This window comes from Denticeps clupeoides, chromosome 20 (assembly GCF_900700375.1).
Source record: "Denticeps clupeoides chromosome 20, fDenClu1.1, whole genome shotgun sequence".
NCBI classification, from domain to species: Eukaryota; Metazoa; Chordata; class Actinopteri; order Clupeiformes; family Denticipitidae; genus Denticeps; species Denticeps clupeoides.
In genome coordinates this window covers 2139673-2167666 of record NC_041726.1, presented here as the reverse complement: position 1 = coordinate 2167666, position 27994 = coordinate 2139673, and the positions used below count along the sequence as shown (strand labels likewise).

The window sequence follows — 27994 nt, the reverse complement described above, 5'->3', positions numbered from 1 at the left end:
ACATAGAGGTTTTTTTTTTTTTTTTTTTTTAAAGATGTTGTCACGGTAAGTTAATGCCGCATTTATGTATGTTTAAATATGTATGTTGGCGTAAGCTTAATAAAAAAATGTGTTTTGTTCTAATATCTTTTTCTAATGGTTCTAATATCAGGATATTATACCAATTCTGTTGGTACCCATCTATTTTTATTTATTCCTTTGTTGATTATTCATATTATCAATGAAATATTTTTTAAATGCCAATATTACGTTTAAAACATTTGATCATGGCGATTGGTACTGAAACCTACAGTCATTTAATTTTTTATTTTTTTTTTCTAATTGCACCAGTCTCTGTATGGGTGTTCAATGTTATTAAAGAGAATCCAACGTTGTTTCTTTCCCAGAAATCTCTTAGTTGCATCTGTAGTTGTCCTTCTGGCGACAACGGCTTCAACAGCTCCGGTTGAAGGTACATTCTGACCTGTTGGTACATCCAGATTTTCACCCTCACAGGACTACGCGGCAGAGTCACATTATTGTTATTATTATCATTAATTTTTTGTCTACAGAGAAGGAGCGGGACGAGAGCGAGGTTGAGGCAGAGGAAGGTGAAGAAGAGCTGTCAGAGGAGGAAGAGGGTATGGGGCCGCATCCTGCACACACTAACCCAGGGGTACAAACATGCTGTATCTAAAGACACAAACATTTCCTCGGTAGGCACAAATAAAGGACAAATAAACCGAAAAAGCGCATAAAATTAAAGCCCGTTTTGTACAATAACATTTTAATAAAAAAAATGATCCACGCGTAGGTGTAAATCTAGATTACAAGGAAAAGGGTCAAACAGGTCAGAGAAATGGAAAAATGTGAACAGTTGTATGAACTGTATCAATTTCCCTTTCTTTTCAGATGATGATGACTCCAAAAGTCAGGATATGAATGAGGGTGAGGAGTTACTTACCAATATTTCCGAACGCTTGCTAATAACTCAGCTTTAATGCAGTGAAACGGGATCTTTCGCCTTTAGGGCACCCTAAAAAAAAAACAAATCAGGACGAACGCACGAAACAGCGGATAGAAAATAGTTTCGACATGAGGGTGCTACGCAGAACAAAAAATGAACGATAGTCGCCAGGAAATATTTGTTCTGACCACATATTCCACTAAAACGTGCCGCAATTTCCAAAACGCATTTTCCTTTAAAAACCCTCCCACCACATTTTGGGGCTTCTGAACCCACACATCGTGCACATTTTCACGAACTTATTAAAACATCTGCCCCCCTCTCTCACCACAGCCTCCTTTCTGCCTTCTCTCCTCCCAGGAACCGGCGTGCAGCAAGCCACCACGGTCTCCAGACACCCGGGTAAGATGAAGCTACTCCTCCTCTGGCTCGTGGCTCACAATGTCTGGAGGTGAACTGCGATGCACCAGAAAGCAGGCCTCCGTGCGTGGATTTACAAAGATCTGCAGCTCTCCTCGGGCGCGTATTTACGGGTAGTGCCAATCCAGACTGAGGAGGCCATTCTTCTGCCAGCCTGGGTTTTCTTAAAGATGGGACCGGTCGTTCTGGCCTGTCCCGCCGTAGGCGAGTCTTCATGGGAGCAAGGGTGGTTATCTTCTCACGCCTCCGTCAGTGGCCGCAACTTAGACTGAAAATCCCCATCCGCCAAGGTGCCACTGAGCAAAGCAGCGTCCCCACACACTGCTCCCCGGGCGCCTGTCATGGCTGCCCACTGCTCACTCAGGGTGATGGGTTAAATGCAGAGGACAAATTTCACTGTGTGCACCGTGTGCTGTGCTGCTGTGTATCACATGTGACAATCACTTGACTTTAAATTAGTGTCCGAGGGATGTTAGCGGAATGTTGTGAGGCCGCCTAAGACCGATCACGAAGGGACTTGGTGGCCATCGTTACGAAATTCTTCACTCCTCTTCTTCACTCCGGCAGGTCAGAAAAATAACGGCGACGGGGCCGTCCAGTCCGGCTCTGACTGTAAGTTCCTACGAGGTCTTTGCACACCGCTCGGATCCGAGTCTCCCCGTGTGACCTTTGTTTTGTTGTCCGGCAGCATCGAGCAGCTCTTCTGCAGCAAGTGGCGTTCATGGTAAAGATCCTCCATTCTCTGCATTCGTTTCGCGTCAAGTATACTTATAACCACCAGCAATGTCCAACGTGACCGCTTTTCGTGGGACAGGAGACGACGGGAGAGGTCCATCGTCCCATTCCTCGGAGCCAAGTTCTCATGGTAAAGCCAGTTCCCCAGAACCTCCATCTCAAAGCTTGAACTCGCCGGACTTTCCTTCTTCTCTTTTCCCAGACACCACGTCTTCATTAGAAGCCGGTTTTCCAGGTAAGTGATGCTTCACTTTTCAAAGCCGGCGGCTTTAAATAAAGTGACATTTCGGACGCCATGTTGTCAGCAGGGGCGAGCGATCCAGTGCCAGGGCACCACGGTAAAGTCCCTCTCTTTCCCAGCGACTAATCAATACGCGTTTGCGGTCGGCCGCCGTCGGCAAAACCGATGTAACGCAGCCCGTGCGAACCTTCTTCATTTCAGACTCGGCCGGCCACGCAGGCGGAGACGCGGCTTTCGGCCATTCCGCGGGCCACGGCCAGCCGGGGCCGCCAGGTAAAAAGGCCGCATTGTTCGCGGGCGCTTCCTGTTACCAGTGATCGGCGGCAGCCAACAAAGGCGTGGCACAGACACCGCCCTATCGCTGCTGTACCTCCGCGAGACTCTTTACGGCGCCCCCTGTAATGAGGTCGAGGTGCCAGGGTGGTAGTAACCTAGCGGGTAACACGCTCGCCTACGAAGCAGAATGAACAAGGTTCAAATCCCACTTACTACCATCGTGTCCCTGAGCAGGACACTTAACCCTGAGTGACTCCAGGGGGGGACTGTCCCTGTAACTACTGACTGTCAGATGCTCTGGATAAGGTGATAGTGGCCTAGCGGGTAACACACTCCCCTACGAACCAGAAGACCCAGGTTCAAACCCCACTTACCACCATCATGTCCCTGAGCAAGACACTTAACCCTGAGTGTCTCCATCGGGGGACTGTCCCTGTAACTACTGACTGTAAGACGCTCTGGATAATGCCGTAAATGTAAAAACATAATGTAACGCCAGGTTAATTAGGTGACAGGTAACACATTCGTCCATTCCCTCGCATGTTCTTTTGACAAGTCTGAGCCTTATCAGGGCTCTTAGTTTGTAAACTCAAAATCTATAGAAATTGAACGAGAATTGCTGGTGTCTTCCTCTTGTAAGTAGCTTTGGATAAAAATGTCTGTCAAGTAAAGTAAAGTAAAGTAAAGTAAAGTAAAGTAAAGTAAAGTAAAGTAAAGTATGTCCAGCTAACATAGAGGACAGGAATGCAGATCTAGTTTTATTTTTTTCCATTTCAGCATCAGATCCGCACGCCGGCGTATCTCAGCCTGATCCAAACGGTACGTTTCTCGCGACACTCCCAGCTCGAGTCATGACTCTTCGCATGGCGATTCTGAGCGGTGCGTTCTCGTTTCAGGGGAGACGATGCGCGATGGCCCGCAGACTCAGGCTCCTGGTGAGACTGTGCAGATCCAACATCCAAATATTCTGCATTAAATGGCGAAAAACGCTGTTATTAATGTTAAAATGACGACTGGCCAACGCTTCATATCTGCAGGTGCAGAACCTGTCGGGATGGAACCGCCGGAGACAGAGGACAACGGTGAGTAACTTGCGCCGGAAGGCGAAGAAAAAGCGTCCCGTCAGTCAAGGTAGCTGAGATCGTTCTCGTTCTCCCAGGAAACGGCAACAAGCATCTGGCCGGGGGAGCAGTGACGGGACAGGCAGGTCCGTGGCCGCCCGTGTCCCTGCGGATCTTATTCCCGGCTTCACGTGACGGCTCTCTCACTTTTTCCCCAGGGCCGGACCACTTTAGGGAGGAGCCGATCCAAACAGACCCTACAGGTGGGTGGAAATCAATAAAAAACGGAGGATTATGAAGATATAACATAATATTGGTCACCATAAAGAAGTGATATGGTCACTCAGATATCGATATGGTTCTTCATCTGAAAAAGTTTGTATGTCGTATATGTGTGTGTGTGTGTGTGTGTGTGTGTGTGTGTGTATATGTCATACAAACTTTTTCAGATGAAGAACCATATCGATATCTGAGTGTGTGTGTGTGTATATATATATATATATATACACACACACACACACACACAGCGTGGTAGTAGCCTAGCGGGTAACGCACTCGCCTGTGAACCAGAAGACCCAGGTTCAAACCCCACTTACTACCATCGTGTCCCTGAGCAAGACACTTAACCCTGAGTGTCTCCAGGGGGGGACTGTCCCTGTAACTACTGACTGTAAGTCAGTAAATGCTGTAAATGCTGTAAATGTAATGTAGACATATACATGTATAAGAAAATTATGCCTTTTTTTTATTCTGTGATTAGGTGCTATTGATTCGTTTGGAAGTTCTCAACTGGACCTCACAGGTCAGTACAGAGAAGAGCACCAAACAGAGCGCCATCATGCTTCCCTTCCCGGCTGCGACTACACCGTGTGTCAATATGTGTTGCAGGCGTGGTAGACCCGTCCAGCGCAGACTTTATCTTAGGCTTAATGGGTAAGTGGCCCTAACATGCTCGTGGCCCTCAGAGCGGCCCTTTCCCAGCGCGTCCCCGGAGCTCACGGTGTGCTGTCTCACGACAGGTGGGATGGACGCCTTCGGTCCGGACGCGCACACGGACGCGTTAGGTACGCTCTCGGGCCTCGCGGAGTGCCTGGTCACCGACGGCCCGGGTTTTCAGTTAGGCCCCGCAGGTTAGTGGTCTCGGCGGCGGGGCCCTCCGAGGGGCCTTGGTTCCGCGCACGATAGCCCAGGCGCAGCGCCGGGAGCCCCTTTTTTCCCCTGCTGCCACGCTGCGCTAATAAACCGCGTGCTGGCAGGGTGAACCGGCCATTATCACCGCCGCTTGTCCCCTTGCGATATTTACCGAAGGAAGACTGGTCTAAATCAGGCTGATTTCTCTCCCTGGCGCTCACTCCCAGCTGTCGGTTTGGATCCAGGACGGCCGCCCGGTAGCAGCACGGCTCCAGGCGCCCTACCAGGTACCGCCGGGCCCCGTAAATCTGCGCTCGCGTCTCCCTCCCATGTGTCGCCGTGTCCGGGGGGCTCGGCTCGCCCGGCCACGCCTCGCAAAAGCGCTCCCAGGCTTGTAATCGTGACGGGGAGTTCAGGGCGCCCGGCGGAGATTTATGGCCTCCTTTTAACGCTCCAAAACATCATTGAGTCCATGTGTAGGGAATTTCTTTTTTTCCTTTTTCTCTGCGAGGTTTGGCAGGTTGTCTGGCGGATCCCGTTCATGTGAACTCTGCGTACCCCACTTCATTTTCCTTAGTTATACATTCATTTCTATGCGTTAAATGTGTCACCGTATATCAGGCCGAAATCCTGCATGTATTAGTAGGACATTAAATAAATTCATTTTATGAAAAAGGACCACCGGAGCCTTCTGGACAAGATCAAGCGGGTCAAGAGCGTCCAAGACCAGATCACACAGGATTGGACCATTCGGCTCTGGACTACTGGCCCGATGGTCCGGGGCCCTCGAGTAGCAGCACGGGTAAGCGACCTACGACCCTATGCATAGCTTTTCAAACGTTATCTAATATTATTAGATCATTATTTTTGTTTTGCTTGATTTGTATGTTCATTATTCAAATTGATGCAATTTTGGATGGAAAACAGACATTTTCACCAAAAAAAAAAAAAAAAGACACTCTTCACTTGTATTTAGGTGCAGCTGAGCACATTCAAATAGGTTTCCCCGCAGACACAACAGGTGAGCACATTTGTCTGAGGGATTTTAGATGAATAGAAATATTTTTCATGTCTTGCTTTCCATCATATTTTCAGATGTCGCTTTCCTAGCCGAAATCTCGCATACAGAGCATTCTATCTTAGACCGCCCTGGTGAGTTCCACTTCTACGATCACATCAATGTTCCAAAAGCCCAGGGCCGTGGGGTTCCCAGACAGCTGAGTGCAGATTGTGAAATGCCCTTTATTTCCAAAGGTGGGATGGACATGGCCAGCGCTGATGCGCCAGAAACGAACGGTAAGGGGCGTGGCACACGGGCCTGTTCCGTAGCATGCCGTAAAGCACTGTCGGTTTCACTGTACCGGGGGACTGTCCCCTGTAACTACTGATTGTAAGTCGCTCTGGATAAGGGCGTCTGATAAATGCCGTAAATGTAAATGTAAAAGTACTTTGTTTCCCAGGCAACGGTCGACACAAGCCTCACAAGCCAGTCACACAGACGCAACAAGGTACAGAAGAGATCGATCAATGCTTATTTCCTCCACCGTTGCGGAAGCTGACGCATTTCGTGTCGATCTCTTTCACAGAGGACGCCCCGTCCCCGCAGTTGGACAGCTTAGGTGCGCCATTCACTCAACAACGAGTTCAGTGCATTTTATAGCTGAAGCTCACAGCTATAAAACGATGCCACTTCTCCATCTGTGCAGGTCTGACTGATCAGCAGACGGCTGCTGCAGACGCATTAGCTACTGGTAAGTAGGACTTCCTTCACGCATGGACTTGTTTTGTCCAGACAATTATACGGGTCTTGCATTTTTTTACATTATAGAACAAAACTAAAGGCATAAAAGCGAAGTAATTGTTGAAACAATCCGCTGTTTTTAACCCACCACCTTTGGTGAGCGGTGGGCAGCCGTGAAAGCCATGGGATTCGAACCTGCTACCTTCTGATCTACGGGTTCGTTTCGTTATCCGCTCAGGCCAATAACTGCTCCAAGACTATGAAATAACACATGTGGGGTCACGTTATGAACAAATAATAGCACGCAAGGCAACGACCTTCCAAAGCAGGGGGCTTTTTCTGTGATGGCAGCATTTCACACTCGTGTCTTCTCTCCACCACCTTGAGTTGGAGAACGGTTTCCAACAGTCCTGAAGGTCCATGCTGAACACGTTCTTCTCATTCACTCATGTTAAAAAGTCATGTTAAAATAGTGAAAAAAACTGATCCATCAAACATACTTCACTTTCTCCTGATACCAAAAATACTAAATATATTAGTCTCCGTAACTGCCACAGAGTAGGTGCATTCAAACTTTACTAGTGCATATGTAGTGCAAAACGTTACAAATTCATTCATCAAATATTCATTTACCTAAACAGTTAATCACAGTTAATTTCCTTAATTTCCTAATTTTCATTAAGCAAGAGAAAGAGACTCTCTGAGCAGCAATATAGGTGGTGGTAGCCTAGTAGCCTAGCGGGTAACACACTCGCCTATGAAGCAGAAGACCCAGGTTCAAACCCCACTTACTACCATCGTGTCCCTGAGCAAGACACTTAACCCTGAGTGTCTCCAGGGGGGGACTGTCCCTGTAACTACGCTCTGGATAAGGGCGTCTGGTGTACAATCTTCTTCCATATCTGAAGACTTTGGCTTGCAGGAAATCATTCATTAGTTTACAGCGTTGGGAGAGACCGACACCATGAACTTTATTGCCACTTTCACGTTTCAATCATTATTACATATGCGGCTTTAACTTTTAGATAGTCCCTTCCTGAACTATTTTGTCAGGAAGATGTAAAACCTGGAGTTTTTAACACTTTTGCGCGGTGCTGTCTATGCGGAATATGGAAAAATGGACAGGAATGCTCTGGAAAACATTCCGACGGCCTCAATAACCATCACTCATCAGTCCGCGATGGATTGTGTGTGTTCAGGTGAGCCCCACGGCGTGGCTTCGCAGCGGGACCAGACAGGTAAGGGACCTTTCTTTTCCTTCTCTGTTTTCTTCGCACTCGCTCGCACTTTACCGTGTTATTGCAGTTATTAGGGAATTTATTAGCACTTCGCCAGCTCGCGTGAACGGGCCTCGCGGGAGGACGCAGGAAACGCAGGGGGCGCGTGCACAGGCGCCGTGGTGGTCGCCACGTGTCGAGATTAAACTGCCATGAATGTTATTGTGTTGCTTTTACAATTTGCACGGCCTGAAACAGGGATGCAGCAAGAGAGACAGGCCTAACGTTCGTAAATGGAGAAACGTCCTAACTGTGTAATACACACTAATTCAGTATCTAGCACGTCAGCAGATGGGATTATTTATTCATTAATTTTTTTTTTTATTTCCCAATGACCCTAATCTTTTGAACAGTAGTGTATATTTGTACATATCAATGAACCCATCTGAGGACCAGAAGGCAATGTTCCCCAGCATGCATCCTATAGTAACTGCCACAGAGCCGTATATTTAAAATCTACCAATTAATTCAAATGTCATAAATAAAGAGCGTAAATGTAGGCACAGTATGTAACTGTGTTATTTTCATGACCATTTACGTTGGTAGAGTCTCACTGAAGGCATCAAAACTATGAATGAACACGTGTGGAGTTACAGAGAAACACAACCGGTCACCAGGCACTTTATTAGAGCGCTTTTCCTGTTGTCATGTACAATATGTTTTCAGCACCTTAGCCTTTCATCAGTGGCCAGTTTCTGAACACAGGGCCGCTGCTGGCTAGATATTTGTGGATTGGTATTAGTGCCGCTGTGCCGGTTGAGTCAGACATTGTAGCGTGCACACATAAAATACCACATATTACCTGCTCAATAAAAGCTGCTCATGCAGAAAAAATAAGTTGTGTGACATACGTGTCGTTGTGTAACGCAGGTGCTGAAACTGCAGCTGGTGAATCTGTGACCAGTGCCCACATTCAGGTGGAAGTGACTGGTAAGATTTTGTATGCAACTTTTTACCTCTTTCTCTACACAAATAGTATCATTATTTATTGAATATATGGAAATTCAGCAACAAATGCATTAGGTAATTTTTTTTTTTTTTTGTAATTGGTATTGGTGGCATTGACCTTTGCACAGCACTGTATATTACTACATAAAATTATAAAATGTATATACTGCAGTAGGTGTAAATATAATCCATACGTACATGTGGATTCTCTGTCTTTGTCTTAGCTCTGGGTGACGTGTACGGCTCCAGACCACCAGGCACTATGGGTGCGTACTTTCCTGGGGATCCCATGTCCCCTATTCATTCAACTGACGTGGAGACGTCCTCTATGTCTGCTCTGTGCAGATATGTAGACACATAACGTGTCTCACGAACAGCTATGAGTAACAGTCTGTCTGATTTATTTCTTTATTTCAGGAGCGGTGACAGATGGACAACCCAGAGTTACAGGTATGAGTAGGTTCAACCAAGCAGCCAAACATTCTTAATGAGTTCAGGGTATAAATACTTAATAAAATGAACTTTTACTTGTAGACATGCCACCTGATGGTAGTCATGGCTTCACGGGTAAGCTTCCAAAAAACGTGAGGTAGGGATTCCTGTTTGCCTGGCTTCATATTAAGCATTTACTGATACCAATATTTAATGTCTCAGGTATGTTCCATGGCGCCTTCACTCAGACTGAACATCCAGGTGGGTCTGTGAGCGCCATTCATCAATGCCCTATAATAGCCTTAGTGCATGGGGGAATGTGCGCTAATGCTGCATCAAGGATGTGTTTAGGATTTGCAGAGATAAACAGATGCAAACAAGAACTGACATCTTTTCTGGAAGCGGACCCGTAATCGGAAGGTTGCCGGTTTGTATCTGATTGCCGCTGTCATAGCTGCCCACTGCTCACCAAGGGCGACGGTTAAAAGCAAAGGTCAAATTTCAAATGATTGGCAGCTTTCAAGCAACCTACATGTGTCAAAATGCCATATAGGGGACATGTAGGTTATTGTTTCAGCTCAGAAATGTCAAAAATTCAAATGCAAAACGGGCTATTAGCCGGTAAAATGGATTTGGTGTTTTAGTTACAGACAGTCCACATGGAGCCTTTGACCACACAGGTGTTGTGGATGCTGGTGAGTTGGCTTCTGTGGAACAGGAGTACTTCTACCAATTCTTTTACCAATTCTTCTACTGGTCTCATGAGTTTGGGCATATTTTCTATGTACCACAGTTACAGCTGATCTCCAAGGCACGGTCGGGGTTTCGAGTAAGTGTTACTGAAGTCGAGCCATGACCTGCATCTTTATATGTAGCGTTGTGTACTCAGTGCCCTCTGAGGCCTTTGCTTACGTTTGATATTTGTTGGAACAGGTCAACCTGGAGTTACGGAACAGACACTACCAGCTGGTAAGCCTCATGGAAGTTAGTTTGTCCCATTTGTCAAATGCTAATGTTTGAGCCGACATCACCCTTTCAAAATTTCCAGATCTCTACATTTGGTGTAAAACCTTGTTTCTCAAAACCTGTTACTCTGGCTCCCCCTAGAGGTCAATATTCACATCTGCTGCATGTGCAAATGCAGTGTAGTTATTATTCTTACAATCCTCAATGTGGTACAGCAAGTATCCTCACTTGATGTGTGTTGACTGCAGTGTTGACAATAGATGACCATCAATAATGATCAAACTCATATTAAGAATAAAATTGGTCTGTGCTATGACATATAGTGCTACTTCTATTTTCTTAAATGGAAATTCAGAGTAATTCACCTAAATCATCATCAAATGCTCACATTAAGCACCTAAGAAAAGACATTGCATTTATTAAGGACAATGATCTTGGCATCTGTGAAGGGTAAAAATGATGTGAACCTGTAGGAATGATAATTCATTTCGTGGTGAAACTGGCATCAGGGGTTTTCAGTGAGAGGCTTTAGGTGTGCAGAACGGAAAACACGAGAACCTGATCTCATCTTTGAAACATGGCTTGCAACATCTGGGCCGGGTCGGACGGCCATAGTTATAGGAAAATGTCAAAGAAACCATACAGCATTGAAACTGGCCATAAGCAGACAGAGAGTGGTAAATGAAGAATGAAGAGTTCTTTAATGGCCAAGTCCTTAATCCTACAGAACATCATGTATGGAATCCATATATATTGTATATGGTAGATATATATAAATAAACTTATGTGCTTCATTCCAATTCATATTCAAGCATAGAAATGCAGCTCGTGCAGGTATAATATCTGAGCAGATATTCAAAAGCTCTTCTCTTTGCTCTGTTTTGCTTGTGCTTTCCAGTTTCCGCAGGTGAACAGTACAACACATCTGGTCAGGGTCCTCAAGGTGGGTGCAACCACTTTTTTTTTTATCTGTACACAAAACAACTGACTTCTTATTCCATATTAGTGCATTGCTAATTAATTTTACTGTTGATGTCAGAGTGAATCAATAATACAAATGAGGAAACATACATTAAAAATATGCACAGTCAACATTTTTAAAAGGCGTTAGTGAACACACTGGTGGCGATTCCTGTCCCCTGATGCTAATAACACCCCCTCAAGGTAAATTGTAGATATTTTTGTGAGATTATTTATAGATTTATTCTATGCAGTGGATCACTTTTTGACCCATTCTAAAATATTTTTATATGCATTATTATATGTAAGATACTAACATGCCACATTATTTCATAATTTTTTTATATCACTGTTTACATCTATATCTTTTAGGGTGGGTAGACCTATACTGTAGGTCATAGGAATTGTTTATGTACATATATACACACACACACACACACACAGAAAAACACACACTCTGACCGCATGACTGATCTCACAAGGTGCAGAAAATGTGGAACTGGAGGATACCTGCTGACTTCCACATCAAGCCCCGTGTCCGGTTTTTGCGCTATCGATTTCAGTGTATGGACCAGTCTTCGCGGCACAGGACCAGTGAACCAGCCCACTAGTTGTCTTAGTCTTTGTTCATGTGTGTGTCTTTTTATGTTGACTATTTAAACATTCAGATGACACTAAGTTAACTTTTATTGTCGCTGTTGATAAGTATCCTGTCTTTATTTTTGCCGAATAATACTTCTTTAATGAAAAAGGCTCAAACACTAGTGTTACCCCTTAAAAAACTAAAACAAGGTTCAAGGCTTTGCTCTGTTGTCTGTAGGCTCGGTGTTTCGGTGCTTTATTATGTCAGCAATGCTCAATCCAAGTGTCACAAATTGTACATTGTTGAATGAATGTCATTTGAAAGGTAATCTTTACATTAAATTCAACATCTATTTTGAACATCAAGCGCAACACTTTGCATGCTGAAAAATATTCATATTCCCTTCATACACACATCTGTGGAACAGATTCCAAATAAAACCTGTTATTTAGGATGTAGCATGTATAAAGCCAACTGGAAATGGGTTTGAGGGGGAGAAATGATGTGCATAGCTGCTTGAAAAGCTTCGTACTACTTCGAAAACATTAATATTTTATTTTCAAACATATCAATAAACAAAGTTTTTTTCGTTTTAATTCACATGCGTAATAAAATAAGCTTCAGAAATCGTGTCGGGCTGTGACAAGTCATCTAATGACCAACATTACGAGTGTTGACAACCTCTGGGTGGCCCGGATGCCCCAGTTCAACTTCTCCATCGAATGAAGCAATATTCATTCATCATAACAAGAACACAATTCAATTCAACTTAATAATAATACAACTAATAATAATGTCGTGTGGATGGGTTGGTGGCAATGAGTCCAATCATTAATCAATAGCAAACGTTGCATTTTAACCAAAACCATGATAATCCATGTACAGCAAACGTGATAAAACAGCAAACGTAAAAACAACAGAACGTGGTGGATACGTTACGGTCACCAGAAAGGAAGCATCTACGGTTGGGCAGATTTTATATTCCACTCTATTGGTCACAAAATATCAATTATACAATCAGGCAACAACTTCCAAAAGATTTATAAAGTTGCACAACTTTACTGCAAGTTCTCACACCACGGCAAAAATAATTACGCATTCGGGTGTTTGCATTTGCGTCAATTAACATTGCGACACTCAAAGAAGATGCTATTATTCACAGAAAAAGGAGTCCTTTTATATTATCGCTGTTAAAGCGTACATTGAAAGGATGAAATATGAATAAATCATACGGAGTTATCTGCCCAAACCTAGAAGCACCTTGCAACAACTGTGTTAACGTATACATACAAGGACGCTAGTTGTTCAGCACAGCATCCTTTTGGTTATGTGCACACCGGTAAAAGTCTTTATGAAGCGTATGTTTACTCAGAGAGAGGCAGATTGATCAGCTTAATCAAAACTACCTTAGACCATAAGCATAAGCACTGATATAATTTTTTTTGCTTCATTATATTACTCAAAATAAATATTACTTTTGTCCAGGAACTTTGCTTTAATACAGGTGAGTGCTGTGAGTATTGAGTTGGCCAGAATGAAAAAGGGTGGGGGAAGCAAAAAAAAAAAGTATTGTATTTATATTTATATGTATATATTTGTACATTCTTTCCTAAATCCTCAATGAAACACACAATGATGCAGCGTCAAGAGCGCTCACTGCTAAAAAGACCCAAAAGTAAAGCTTTGTGACAGTGGGGCTGAGCTTTTGGGATTTCCGCTGCTTGATGCCATGTTACGTTATTTTGACCTCCAGAACGGCACTGTAGATATTTCTGTCACATAGAGCAATTCAAATCAAGAGCTTAACCAAAACAGTTCTTGACTCGCAGTTTGAAATGGCTGAACTTGTTCTCATGTCAGGGTACTTAAATAAATGGTACAAATTTTAGACTGAATTTGTCCAAACATTTCAAAGAAAATGGGCACTGATTGTTAAAATGTCTAAAACGTCAAATATAGAAAAGATGGGAAGAAATAAAAAAAAGTTGAGCATCCCTTTACAAATAAAAAGACAGAGTTGTTAAGATTTTTTGGGACACTCTGTTTGGTAGTTGCTTGAGAGGATGGATATGGCTGATTCTTCTGCAGGGTCTTCTTCAAAATAAGGGTTTTGCTCGAGCTCCAAGAGAATGGGCAAGTCTTCCACTGTGGTCTCTGTGCTGATCTGGTCGACCAGGAGCGCAGGCTGGGCGGTGTACTGGACAATCTGTTTCCCTGGATAAAGAAAACAGACGTTTTTAAGGCAACATGGACGTGAAGCAAAAAGGCCTAAATAAGATAATTCTTATAGTGGGAAATCTGTATAGTCAATTACGTCTACGGGAGAAAAGAACAGCAAAAATAAACAGAACAACATAAGAACATTCTGCTGTATTGGGTGTGTGTGTTAGTCTACGTATGTGGTCAGCTGCAAGGAATGACTGCTGTTGGGGCTGAAGTAGCCTAGCAAGTAACACACAGGTTCAAACCCCACTTACCGCCCTCGTGTCCCTGAGCAAGCCACTTAACCCTGAGTGTCTCCAGGGGGGGACTGTCCCTGTCACTACTGATTGTAAGTCGCTCTGGATAATGCCATTTTCACTTTGAAAGTGAAAGTGTCACACGTGATTGTCATTGTGATACACTGACTCAACGAAATGTGTCCTCTGCTTTTAACCACCACCCTTAGTGACCATGACAGGTGCCCGGTCAGCGTGTGGGGACGATGCTTTGCTCAGTGGCACCTTAGTGGTTCGGGATTCACCTAGCGGGTAAGGAAGTAAGGAACTTCCCAGGAGCCTACCACTAAAGGATCTGTTCAGTCAGTCAGAATCTCCAGAATGGGGTGGGATGACGGCTTAGCCAACATTCTCCTGCCCTTCCTTGCCTCCACTGGGTCCAGAGAGCATCCTACAACAGAAATGGCTCCCTGGATCCGCCTGTTCAGACTCTTTCTGTAGATTTTATGTAGCTTGCATTTGTGTTATTTCAGTCCAGTCTATTGTTCAGATGAACACCAAGGTATCTGCAGGTCTCCACATTCCCAATGCATGTACCCTGGATGCTCAGTGCTTGCAGTGGAATGATTCATACGCAAAATAAAGAACAAAGGAAAATATCTATTTTTATTTTTTTTTTTACTATCTAAAGTTAAACACACAGACCTGAATCAGTGGAATTCCCACTTGATACGGTTTCCTTCGGCTGATCGGAGAGAAGATCCTGAATCTGGCCAGGGAAACATGGAAGGTCGGGGAGACGGATCAAGCAAAGGTCAGGAATGTCAATAAAAGAAATAGCCTATATAGGCCGAGGGGGAAATCACACACTCACCGTAGCAAGGCTGTCCAGGTCGAAGTCTGTATTTATGGTTGAAGTGCTCAGGATCTGCAAAACATAAGCATCTCTTTTCAATACCTACTTTCATCACCCCAAAACCCAAAGAGCAGATCCGACCAGAGCTGCACAGGCGCTTCTGTGAGCACTTGAGGTCGTATAACTCCGTACTCACGTCAAAGATAGGCGAGGACTCGAAATTGATGGACTGCGCGTTGAGGATTTGCTGGAGGTTTTCCAAGTCTGTGTCGATGCTCTCCAGATGGTCGCAGAGTTCAGTTCTGGTAAAGTAGTGGCAAAACGTTCACTGTACCACTGATCCCCACTTTCAGAGCAGCATTAGGCTGGATCTTGCACAAACATTAGTAACAACCAATGGGAAGAGCCGTAAAATCATATTAAGCCTGATTGGAGCAACAAAGCCATTTATAGCTAGCAAAGGCAACGCCTGTGAGTTTTAAAAGAAGCTGGTCCCCAGAAAGAAGAACACTGTGGCTGTTCATGGGTGTCCCCAAACTGCTGCAGCTACCGTCGGGGGACTGAAAACGACATTAGCACAAATTAACGAGTCTCCTCCAAATCCGGTCAAATGTCTCTGCCAACCTATTCTGCAAAACTAGATATTTCTAACAGATGCGGGGTTTTGGAGAGGGATGGTTGGCGGCAATACTGCAGTTTGCTAGCAAAACCTCATTGGAATTGACAGGCAGCGCACACACAAAAATAAATAAAAACACAAAATGCAAATTTCATTTGTGAAAACTGAGCAGGTGATGCAAATGCATGCCACTTAAAGGGCAAAAAATCCAATACCACATCAAGCCCAAAAAAAAAGGAAAGAAGTCTGTTTCTGGGGCGCCAGGGAGTCACGGCAAGCACAGCATTGAGTGTTCTGGGGACAGCATGGTACTGAAATGCTAACCCTGGGTGTATTCTGCTGTGTGGAGTCGAGGAGGTGGGGCTGGGGTAGTGGCGAGAGACCTCAGAAATCGGTTGGTAACTGAAAAGATAGAAGCACAACATGGCACTGGAGACAGCGGAGAACATGACATGACTGTACTCCTGCACAACATAGTCCTGGCCGCTCATTGGCTGAGAATGGGATTAAAGCCTATTATAAAACGAAGAAATACTCAAATCAAGCATGCTGAGGTCTAGGAATAAGCACTGGCTAACTTTGCTAGTGACATTGGGTACAATTTGTCACCGCTGGACTCACTAATCATCAGGATGACAAGAGGACTTTGTGAGCGTTGACATTTCCAGTCCCAGTCCCAGCTATTTTGCAGAGACAAGGTTTGGGTGGATCAGAAAGATCCCTTTTTTACAACCTGCACACTGGTGCCACGTGATGAGGTCTCTCGGGCTGATTGTTCCACCGCGATGCCATTTGGAATCGATACTCTTCCATGCAAGTCCAATTGAACAAATTGCGAAACCCCCCCCCCAACAAAACGAGTAAATATTACACGGTTTTCTGTCGCTAAACAAAGACGGAGCAGGCGCACCAGCTATAAATCTGCACCGTGTAGCTGACAGATTCAAAAATCCCAATCGTGTCCACAGCTCTGGAAATATCAGACACAATACTTTTCACTTCTTTCTCAATTTATGGTATGCTGGCATCTACAATAAACTACTGATCACATCTGAACTTGGGGAGGGATCAACAGTCAAGAAAGGGTGAAGTCCACCGTGTGGTCTTTGGCGAGGTTTGCTCGACCTTCTAAAGCAGAGGAATGGCTGCCCAGAGCCGTATCTGCAAACGAAAAAACCACGGGCAGAGAGTGCAGAGATACGCGCTACGAGGGAGGGTGCAACGTTTACGCGGAGGGAAACATCGGGTTAGCCGTGTTAGCGCAGGAGCTATTTTGAGCCGGAGGCGAGGACAGATGTGGCTGCTGGCACTCACTTGTCGAGACAGACGAGGCTGAGACACCTCTGGTTGCTGCTGAACAGGGGCGGTGTTGGTGTAGGGGCCGCCGCAGCCGCCGGGATTGGATCAGGGGTTGGAGGGGCGGGAGCAGCTGGCTCACCCTCCTGCAGGATTGAGTTGATGAAGGTGGTGGTGGGGGATAGGGGCGTGTCGGCGGGAACCAGCGACTCCGCTCCCACCTCCACCTCGATCACCTCAGGATCGTGGGCGGGGCTCAGCGGCTCCTCCTTTACATGCACCACTGGGATTGGGCTGTTGTGAGGAGACAACGTTCATTAGTTTTTATTAGTGAAGTGATTGTCATTGGCACAGCACGCGGTGACACAACGAACTGAGTCCTCTGCTTTTAACCATCACACTTGGTGAGGAGTGTGTGGGGATGGTGCTCTGCCCAATGGCACCTCAGTGGCTCCTCGGCTTCTTTGGATTTGGACCGGCAACCTTCAGGTTTCAGGTCAGTTTCCTTACCCGCTAGGCCACCACTGGCCAGCGTAAGGAGATCATGTTTGATCTAGTCCACAACCAAGGCCCTTCCAACGGTTAGAAGACCGCACCAAACAGAACATGGTGGTAATAGCCTAGTGGGTAACACATTTGCCTATGAACCAGAAGGTTCAAACCCCACTTACTACCATTGTGTCCATGAGCAAGACACTTGACCCTGTAACTACTGATTGTAAGTCGCAAGACTCAAAAATCCCAATCGTGTCCACAGCTCTGGAAACATCAGACACAATACTTTTCACTTCTTTCTCAATTTATGGTATGCTGGCATCTACCATAAACTACTGATCACATCTGAACTTGGGGAGGGATCAACAGTCAAGAAAGGGTGAAGTCCACCGTGTGGTCTTTGGTGAGGTTTGCTCGACCTTCTAAAGCAGAGGAAATGGCTGCCCAGAGCCGTACCTGCAAACGAAATAAATTTAACTATACAGTGCAGATTTAGAAGAGCGCTGTCTGGAAAAACCACGGGCAGAGGGCGCAGAGATACGGGCTACGAGGGAGGGTGACACCTGACCCTGTAACTACTGATTGTAAGTCGCTCAGGATAAGGGCGTCTGGTAAATGCCGTAAAAAATTAAAAATGGCACAAGGCCACCATTTTCCAGACTTGCCTGTCATCAATCCACTCAGAGGTGCCGCTGGAGCTGGACTGCGCCAGCTCTGTGATGTCAGAAATAACCGGGCCGGTCTTAAGCGGGCCATCTGAGGCGAAGAGATTTGCTGCCGAAAACGCCGCGGACGAGGCCTACGAACAGAGAGGAAGAGAGAAAAAAAAAAAAAAACCCGTGACTGACTTGCAGAACTCGCGGTAACGCACCCCGCACTCCGGGACGAGCAGCACGCACCGAGATGGCAGGAGAAGATTCCAGGGAGAACTGCCGGCTGTACTTGGGCATGGAGTGCGCGGCGCTGCTGTCGTTCAACATCAGCGGCCTGTTGCAGAGCAGAGAGGGACGACACGTTTAGACAAAACACACACGCACAAAGCAAAGAGCGTCTTCGTAAGGAGACTAAATAACTTGCATCTTTCTTTTCATCCCCATGACTCTGTTGGATTGCACAAGGGTGACAAGGAACTGGATCAACTGCAATACAAAGCAAGATTGGTTGGAAATTGCGTCAAAGACGCAAAGAAAAAGCGTTACTGTGCACTGAAGGCAAGGCTTAAGAACGACACCCACCTTGTTCACAACCTTCTGTTGCTGGGAGTGTTTCTGCCTCAAACTGGCAACCTCCCTCCAAAGCGCCTCGTTTTCGCTGCAACAGACAGACAGACACAGGCAAAGCGAACCACCGCATGAACTCCAAGTACGCATGGGTCACATCCGGTTCTTCCAACGGACTACTGTGTACATTTTCGCGGCAAACATGCACGAAGACCTTGAAAATGTGGATTTTGAAGGGTTTAAGAACGGTTTAAAAAAAAAAAAAAAGAAATCTCAAACTGCAGATCAATTTGATGAAGTGAAGCGATGACTCCGACGGCACTACTCTGAAAACGGGTCTTGTGGGTCAGGGTGGTGGTAGCCCAGTGGGTAACACGCTCGCCTATCGTGTCCCTGAACAGGACACTTAACCCTGAGTGTCTCCAGGGGGGACCGTCCCTGTCACTACTGATTGTAAGACGCTATGGACAAGGGCGCCTGGTAAATGCCATAAATGTAGGCATAAAGAGTGGTTTAGAACACAGGCTTAAGATCATTACTTCATTTGTGGACGTGTCAATGAGGGATCCTGGTGCATCGATAACATACCACCAACGGAGGAATCACATACTGATTTATTTTAACTTTTTAGGCTGATTACAATATTCGTAATAATAATAATAATAGGATATTTGGATGTAAACACACACACCTCCTTCACAAACTCTTTAAGAACTATGTGGGGGGTTCGGGGGCGTTTATTTAGCCGTGTTAATGGCTATAGAAAGATCTTAGCAGGCTCTGTTTATTCAGCTTTTTAGAGACGCTCTATAAAGCCGTCCCCCCGTCCCCCCCTCCACCTGGACCTCTTAAAGCCCGATCCCCCGGGGCCGGTAAAAGTGCTTCGAGTGTGCGCTCATAGGCTCCTCGGACACCCGGCTCGCGTTAAGAACGCGCGGCCCCGGCCACGCCGGAGCAGGACGAGGACGCCGGGCTGTTTCCAATAACGGGAAAATTTCGACCCGTGTTTTGCGTTTCATGCCCGATTTGCAGCGATAAAACAGACATCGGCCAGACGGGATGAGACGCCGACAGAGACCCTACTGTCAAAGTGAGAAACACCAGAAAACTACATTCATAAAAATAAATAAATAAATAAATGTGGATTATTGGCATGAATACTAATGAATGAAGACCTGACCATAAATGTCGATGGGACGGACCCCAGCGCGCCCCTTCGGAGGGGATTCTTTATCTGCGTTTACGGAGCTTATCTGAGGGGATCGGCTGTCCTGTAAATCAGCGCGCTCCCGTAAAAAAAAAAAAAAAAAAAAGGCGCAACCCCCTTCCGAGACAGCTGGAGGGCTTTATAGGGGCAGGTGTAGATGAGCCCTCCCCACGGCCGCCCCACCCCAACAAGCCCGAGGCCCTTTAAACCTCTTTGAAACCGCGGATGATAAGTTTGGTTCAAGCCAATGCTGAGAACCATAAAACTACAAACGGGGAAAAAAAAATTAAAAATTAAAACGCGCGAGCAATGCTTTATGGGTTACGAAAGACGTACATGGCTGCCTGACCGCCATCTCCAGACGGAAAGGTGACGTGCAATCGGTGTAACGCGGTCGCGTGGGCCGTGCACATCCCATAAGAGCAGAGCGTGACCATGCCGAGTTGACGGACAGGCAGCGATGAGCTCACCGCCGATGTCCCGCGAGCGCGTGTCATCGCTTCGCCGCGCCGGACCCGCCTCGCTCGGGGAAGAGCGCTCGAGATGACGGACTGGGCCCAGGGTGGCAATGACGGCGCAGCTGTGCGCGTGAGAGAGCGGACGGGACAGGGACGGGGCGCGTCTTTATGGTGAGACGTTCGGCCCCCCCGCGCGTCCGATGACGCCGCGAGCGCAGCTGGTGAACCGCGGCGTCGGCTCGACGCCCGTTAGCACGTTATCGCTGACACGCACGGAACAGCGTGAACCTCGACACTCGACCTCGGGGGGGGGACCGATTCAGGCGGACCTCAAAAAAGGATTTCGAAAGAAAACGGACAAGAAAAAGTGGTTTTGGCAGAGTTACATCGGACAATTCCACCCCCCCATACGCCACACAGGCACGATGAGCATGAAGGAAGCAAAACGGGGGTTTTCACACCCACACCCACACACCGTACTATAACACGCTGGCGGGAAGGGCACGCGGCGTAAAAACCGTCGCCCAGCCAGACCGGCTGATCCGCTGTGGCGACCAAAAACAGGTACCGAAACGGAAAATGACTGTCGCGGTGAAACGTGTCCTCTGTATTGGATCAGCCGGTCTGGTTGGAGGCAGAGGTGGCCCAGCGGTTAAGGAAGCGGCCCCGTAATCGGTTCGAATCGCGAATCGCCAAGGTGCCACTGAGCAAAGCACCGTCCCCACACACTGCTCCCCCGGGCGCCTGTCATGGCCGCCCACTGCTCACTCAGGGTGATGGTTCAATGCAGAGGACACGTTTCACTGTGTGCACCGTGTGCTGTGCCGCTGTGTATCACAAGTGACAATCACTTCACCTTCACTTAACCATGACCCTTGGTGAGCAGTGGGCGGCCATGAACCCGCTTCCTTACCCGCTAGGCCACCACCGCGGCAGGGGGTTCTGCCCATAGACACTACTTTCACGGCAACATATATAAAACGTGGTGCATAATAGAGGATAGCGTACTATATTTTCTGCTAATGGGAATGGCTGGTCATTCCCGCCGTGCGTATTCCGGCACGCGCCGGGGGAATTCTGCGTCTAATCGCTGGCTTTAAATAAACTAGCTTACACGGGCCAAATGCCACCAGCTCCCTGGCGGTGACTCGCCATTCTTTCTTTTTAAGCTAAATTTGACCGGGAGGTGCGGTAGACGCAAGCGAGAGTAAAAGGTCCGTGTTCATCCCGTTTAAAGACGGAACACATTCGACAACGAGGGACAGACAGGCATCTCGCACGTACTGCTTCATGGCGGTGATTTTGGAGTCCATGGACTCCTGCCTGCCCTTCATGTGCTGCACGTCGTTCAGCACTTTGGAAATCTCGTCCGTGCTGAGCTTCATGTCGTCCAGTTTGATGTTGGACACCTGTTGGACATCAGAAGACCCGTATGAACATTTGTTATTGCACGTACACACACACACACACACACACACAGAGGGAACCGGGGGAGAAGGGAAATTTCTCCCCGACCCGTCCCCAACTCCGGGACAGGATGATGGAAACAAGAGGTGGACGGAAAAGGCAGTAAATCGGGCGGGGTGGAAAGTGGTAGTAGCCTAGCGGGTAACCCACTCGCCTATGAACCAGAAGACCCAGGTTCAAACCCCACTTACTACCATGGTGTCCCCGACATTTACATTTACGGCATTTGGCAGACGCCCTTATCCAGAGCGACTTACAATGTGCTTTCAAGTTACCATCGATGAAGAGATCAATTCCGGTTCACTAGGACCCCGACTATGAATACATCTATTTAATTCACTCTGTTGTAGATTCTGTACACAAAGTTTGACAAGAAAATTACAATTTAATCTAAATATTCTTTAAAGAGGAAGGTCTTGAGCTGTCGTTTGAAGGTGCTCAGTGACTGAGCTGTTCTGACCTCGAGGGGAAGTTCATTCCACCACCGAGGGGCCAAGAGGGCCCACCCCGAGCAAGACACTTAACCCTGAGTGTCTCCAGGGGGGGACTGTCCCTGTAACTACTGACTGTAAGTCGCTCTGGATAAGGGCGTCTGGTAAATGCCGTAAATGTAAATGAAAGTATCGGCAGATTACAAGCTCCCGGCCTGCTATCGCTAATCCACTTAACCCTTCGCGGCAAGCCTCTAGCAGGCCTCGCGATTATCTCCGTCTGTCCCCAACGCCACCGGGCAGGTGCTGATCCTGCGTCCAAACTCCCCATTGTCCCCCGATTCAAGCGGCCGTCTCATTGCAACGCCACTCACATTAGTGACTTTCCGTTTGATGTTCTCTAGGAGTTGCTCCTGTCCGCGAACGAAGTACGGATGCTGGAACTCCGTTTCGTCCTTCTCTGGCTTCACCAAGCCGCCTTGCTCAATGTGGACAACTTTGCGGAAGCCATCTGTTTAAAAAAAAAATAAAAATATGCATTATACCACACACACTCATTCCTGCTCAACGCCATGTTGGACATGCAAACGCTTACACATGTTGAGCTGTCGAACGAAGCTGGCCATGTTGTTGTGTTTGAAGTATTTTGGCAGCACCTCTTTGGAGAAGCGTCCTTGGTCGAAGACGTAGAAGCTGTTGCCGTTCTGGAGAGGTTCAGAGAGATTAAGAAATATATATATATATATGCAGTAGACCATTCATGACCATTTACGTTGGTAGATTCTCACTGAAGGCATTAAAACTATGAATGAACACATGTGGAGTTATGTACCTAACAAAAAGTGGAGACCTGGACTCCACAGTCACCGGACCTGAACCCAATCAAGATGGTTTGGGGTGAGCTGGACCCCAACAAGTGCTAAACGCCTCTGGGAACTCCTTCAAGACTGTTGGAGAAGCATTTCAGGTGACGACCTCTTGAAGCTCATGGAGAGAATGCCAAGAGTGTGCAAAGCAGTAATCAGAGCAAAGAAACTAGAATATAAAACATGTTTTCACTTATTTCACCTTTTTTTGTTAAGTACAGAACTCCACGTGTGTTCATTCACAGTTTTGATGCCTTCAGTGAGAATCTACCAACGTAAATGGTCATGAAGATAAAGAAAACACGTTGAATGAGAAGATGTGTCCAGGCGTTTGGCCTGCACTTTATATATAAAACGAGGTGACACAGCTACTTTACGCTAACAAGCCGGCAGCGACATTACCCGCAGGAACTCACAAACACGGGCCAGACGTTACTTTTCAGGCGATCGCTGCCGAATAATCGTCACACAAGCGGCGGCGGCGCTGCTATTCTCCCCCGGCCGCATGGCCGCGGCTCCTTGGGAGAGGGGCAGAGAGTTGGCCAACTCGGCCAGGGCCGCCCGCCCCGAACTTACCGGACTCCAGCAGATGAGGGGGTCGGTCTCGGGGTCCTCCACCAGCGTCCAGAGTTTGGTGAGGAACGCGGGCACGTTGCTGTTCGCGGCCGCGCCAGATCCCCCGCTGTGGTGCTCCATGTCCGGGCGATCCGGTGCGGGCTTACGCGTCAACAAAGCGACAACTCTCGGAAGGACAACAAGCTAAATATATACAATATATGTATAAATATAAAAATATGTACAATATATATATTTATAAACCGACGGCTGGCGTGTGCTGGCCAACCAGTAAGGAAATCGTTTCGTTGACAGCCTGTTATCGGCTAGCCACCTAGCTTCTTGTCTTAGCAACGCCCCAGACGAGCGGCTAAGCAGCGGCGCTCCGGCCCTCCGGTCCCTTGTCCCCGGCCCCCGCGGTCATTAGCCAACGTCGCCCCGTCCGCGGGTCTAGAAACATACTCGCGGCGAGCGGAAACGGCGCCAGGTCGACATGTATCTACGAAGTGCGTAGCGCGCAGGTGTCGCACAGGCGCCTGTTGGTCGTCGCCATGTTGTGACGTAGTCGTGGAAAAGTTTACGGGCGAAAAACAAACACGCGAATAAATGAACGAAATATGGCCTACGTTGGAGTAATAGTTTGTGTTTTTTGGGGGCAATCATATCAATCATATGAGCATTTAAAAACATTTTAAAAACATTTTATTTAAAAACACCTTTTACACGAAGACATTCCCCAAAAACGTCAAGCACATTATACGAGTACTGTGGTTACAACTGGAGTGGTTTTAATGCGGTTTGCTGTGTTTTAAAGCGCTACATTTTAAGAAACTCCCGGTGAACCTTCAACTGCGAACTTTGACCTCTTGAAACCCACATGGCCAACACCGCGCGGCGTGCTTCCGCCTAGAGCCGAGCAGCAGCAGCAGCAACAGCGAACCGGCGCCATGAGTAAAGCTGCGGAGAAAAGTGCGAAAAGGAAAAGCACGCCAGAGGACGACGAACAGGTACTGGAACGCGTTAAAAAATAAAAACAAACCCGAAACATCACGATTGAACTCGAGGTGTTGCGGCTCTGCGTGTGGAAATTACTAGCTAGCTAAAGTACAACGCGTGTGTTTAAATTGGCCACACTGTGTTTGCTGCTGATATTTTTTGGTTTTAACTTTATTAATCCCGAAGGAAATTGCTTGTCTGCTTTTAAACCATCACCCTTGGTGAGCAGTGGGCAGCCATGACAGGCGCCCGGGGAGCAGTGTGTGGGGACGGTGCTTTGCTCGGTGGCACCTTGGCGGATCGGGATTCGAACCGGCGACCTTCTGATTAACCGCTAGTCCACCGCTGCCCCATTGTTCACTGTTCCAAGATTGTTGCGGTACTACAAGGTTCACATCTCTTTTCGCACAGTTGCAGCTGCCTGTTGATGGACATGATGCTGGTGAACAAGAGGATGGGGAGGAAGACCTTTCGGACAGCGAGGAGAGCGTGTACTCAGGTCTTGAAGATTCAGGATCGGATGATGACGATGATGATGAAGACGAATCTGCACAAGAGAGCTCGGATGATGAGGCAAATCCAAGTGATCCGGTGACAACAAAAGCAGTCACCGAAGGAGAAATATCAGAGGTGATCACACACACACGTGTATGCATGCTTCCCCTTCAACTAGGGGGTGGTAGTACCCTAGCGGGTAACACACTCGCCTATGAACCAGAAGACCCAGGTTCAAATCCCACTTACTACCATCGTGTCCCTGAGCAAGACACTTAACCCTGAGTGTCTCCAGGGGGGGACTGTCCCTGTAACTACTGATTGTAAGTCGCTCTGGATAAGGGGCGTCTGGTAAATGCTGGAAATGTAAATGTCAACTGAACACGCGTCACCCTTCACCTTCTATAATGGTCCTTTATCTGCCGCCTTTTACACGGTCGGTACATTCAAAAATATTAAGGCTTTGTTGACCAAGCATCTAGACCAGCGGTCGGCAACCATTTAACCCGCAAAGAGCCATTTGGACCCTGTTTCCACCAAAGCGCGAGAGAGCAACACTTGATATGTTAATTTTAGTTTTTTAGTTTAGCACGAATATGTGTGTAGAATGCGATGATCTAGCCAAGTCTAGAATCCTGGCTAAACATGTTCGGGCAAAAGAGACGATCTGGTCGCCCTAACTTAGCAGTGCTATGCTAACTCTACCCTTACTAAAGTTACTTGTCAACTTAAAACCAACACTAAATATTGCAAACAACTATTTACTTTAAGAGACGTCAGATTTTGAAACATGACTAACCGCTCTGGTGGGGCTGGATGGGAATTATTGTGATTCATATTTTGAATAACAAATTAAACACATTGCATTTTAATGTTACAAGATCACAATCTTCAAATTTCGAAATGCTATTAAAAATAAATGGCAAAAAATGCAATACACTTTAAATTAGGATTTTTCAGAAGTTACAGGGGGCCCCAACCCCTGATCTAGACTAAAGACTGTCTGAAATGTTTCATTAAAAACCAAAATAAGACCTAAAGAGACACAACCAAGAGAGCATGAGGTCATACCAATGTGCCGTACAAATAGAAAAGGCGTGCAAGAATTTCTCACGGTTTAAACCAATGCAATGGAACTGTATTTATACCATAATAATAACGTAACGTAATAACGTAATGCCTTTCTAAATTACCTTTATATTTTCTGTTATGGTCTAAATCACCAGCAGGTTTGTAGATGTTGGGAAGTGTGAGAGGGCCGTAATGAGCCGGGGACTTCGTGACCGCAACATCCCCAGCGTTTCAGCTCTTGTACTCACCAGTGCCACCCAGTGGTAGGTCGGGGACCGCGCGACTGTTACAGGGACCCTTTCTGTCGCTCCCCGCTCGAAGGCCTTCCTGCCTCCCCCGTCCTGTTTTTGCCATCAAGAACCGTAACAGAGATTTGGGTCAGAGGTCCGGGCCGTTCTGTTAGTGCCGGGACGGATTATTAGAGACAGTTCATAGGTGGGACCAGGTGGTCACCAGGAATGGTTACATTTTATAATACGTGTAGCGGCGCTCCGCGCCCCCTTATTTTAGGATGTGCTCGCGGCCCCGCAGCGGGAAGCATTACTTCAGACGATTACGTCAGCTCGCCTTTGGACATTAGGACGTGATGAATGGAAATTATTCTGGCATCTTGTATTGTTCAACAGAATGACACATGCCAACAGCTTGCCATTAAACAAAGGGATACTAGGGGCGTTCTTAGGGCTATAATATGATATTACGGTTAGTGTAGTTTTATTTGTTAGAATAATTGCCTATATCGGCTGTGAAATGATGGATGTACTGGGTTCGATCTGAAAGGCGTTTTTCTGGATTGGGACTTTCTTTTGTCTGCGTTGCTTTTGTTTCTTCCCCTTTTCCTTTCCTTGGGTTTCCAGGACTCTTGTGAACGAGAGCTGTGGGCCCTTCAGGTCTCCGGGCAGAAGTGAATGGGGTTGCTGGAGTCTTTATGGCCCCTGAGAGAGCCCCCCCCCCCCCCCCCCGCACTCGTGCTGCGTGGGTGGGGGGGGGTTCGAGGGAGGCCGGGGCTGGCGGACCAGTGGAGCTCGTCTTACCAGGAAGGGCTTCGCTTCTCCAGCGCACACCCACGCCAAAAACAGTCGCCGTCTCCTCCATTTCCCTCTCGCCCCCGCCTCCGCCAACACGTCTAGTCCACTTCCATTTAGTCAGTCGTGTGACATCTTCTGGTAGAATTACGTGGGTTCCTCATCGTTCGCTTTGGAGCTCGGTTTTGGCGGCTTTTTTCGGTCCTAACAAGCTCCCGCTTCCCCCAGGTTGTTGTCATCACCGCTCACCCTATAATTCAGCTTCGCAGCAGAGGAACCGGGGGCCTGGTCGCTCCTGCCGAGCGGAACCCGGTGCGGTTGGCCAGCAGACATTAAGCACGAGTTATTGTCGGACGTGTGAGGTTTTTGGAATAATCTGTTACCAGGAGGCGCGTGCGATCGGAAGTTTGGTTTGGTTGCCACGCGCGCACACCCCCCCCACCCCCGTGACCCCGTGACCCTGCGCTGTGCCTTCGCCGGTCTCCCGCACTTCATTTGGGTCGCCGCTCGCGGCGGCGCGGGCAGGGCGCCAGGGCCGCCGCTGGAAGTCCAGGAGAGCTCGTTTTCGGGCCGGATCGACTCCGTCGGCTCCTTCGCTCTTGGCCAGTCCGCACGTCATCTGGACAAGTCATCTGTCAAGGGCTCTTCTCCCACCGTCCTCCCCTGCCACCTCCACCCGACACCCCACCAACATCTACAGCGAACGATTATTTATTTATTTCCTGCCTCGTCTGTCTCATAATGTTTTTTTGGGGTTCTAAAGTGTCCATAAACGTGAATGG

The 27994-nt window shown here is 47.1% G+C and overlaps 3 protein-coding genes across 5 annotated transcripts in view; 2 read left to right on the top strand and 1 right to left on the bottom strand.

Moving 5' to 3' along the window:
- Positions 1-34: 34 nt before the first annotated feature.
- On the top strand, positions 35-12000 carry LOC114770593 (collagen alpha-1(III) chain). The gene is made up of 37 exons (XM_028964630.1): positions 35-45; positions 387-451; positions 552-620; positions 892-927; positions 1307-1348; positions 1934-1978; positions 2055-2090; positions 2181-2231; positions 2304-2336; positions 2410-2439; positions 2544-2615; positions 3396-3437; positions 3515-3553; positions 3656-3700; positions 3778-3825; positions 3898-3942; positions 4440-4481; positions 4568-4612; positions 4699-4743; positions 5487-5612; positions 5787-5831; positions 5906-5962; positions 6065-6106; positions 6271-6318; positions 6397-6429; positions 6517-6561; positions 7751-7789; positions 8699-8758; positions 9001-9042; positions 9194-9226; positions 9311-9343; positions 9431-9469; positions 9853-9903; positions 10002-10037; positions 10142-10177; positions 11073-11117; positions 11617-12000. Exons 1-37 carry the CDS (start codon positions 35-37, stop codon positions 11649-11651), a joined length of 1686 nt encoding a protein of 561 aa, XP_028820463.1. The 3' UTR covers positions 11652-12000.
- Positions 12001-12248: 248 nt separating this feature from the next.
- hsf1 (heat shock transcription factor 1) lies at positions 12249-24172 on the bottom strand. Of its 3 annotated transcripts, XM_028963354.1 has the most exons (15): positions 23960-24172; positions 23647-23829; positions 22800-22908; positions 22579-22715; positions 21591-21715; positions 18657-18732; positions 18499-18560; positions 18321-18408; positions 18087-18220; positions 16945-17220; positions 15955-16032; positions 15208-15313; positions 15030-15083; positions 14861-14924; positions 12249-13931 (listed from the first exon to the last, which is right to left on the bottom strand). In XM_028963354.1, the coding sequence occupies exons 2-15, from the start codon at positions 23764-23766 to the stop codon at positions 13738-13740; spliced, it is 1623 nt and encodes a 540-aa protein (XP_028819187.1). In that variant the 5' UTR covers positions 23767-23829; positions 23960-24172; the 3' UTR covers positions 12249-13737. The 3 variants fall into 3 exon arrangements, with proteins under 3 accessions (XP_028819187.1, XP_028819186.1, XP_028819188.1); XM_028963353.1 differs by having other exon boundaries at positions 23647-24172; XM_028963355.1 differs by lacking the exon at positions 15955-16032 and having other exon boundaries at positions 23647-24172.
- Positions 23557-27994, top strand: part of bop1 (BOP1 ribosomal biogenesis factor) — a 47674-nt gene continuing 43236 nt past the window's right edge. Inside the window, exons 1-3 of the mRNA XM_028963349.1 lie at positions 23557-23704; positions 24440-24632; positions 25033-25251. Of these exons, the coding sequence (XP_028819182.1) occupies positions 24573-24632; positions 25033-25251 (279 nt within the window). The 5' untranslated portion in view covers positions 23557-23704; positions 24440-24572. The remainder of the gene's footprint in view (positions 23705-24439; positions 24633-25032; positions 25252-27994) is intronic.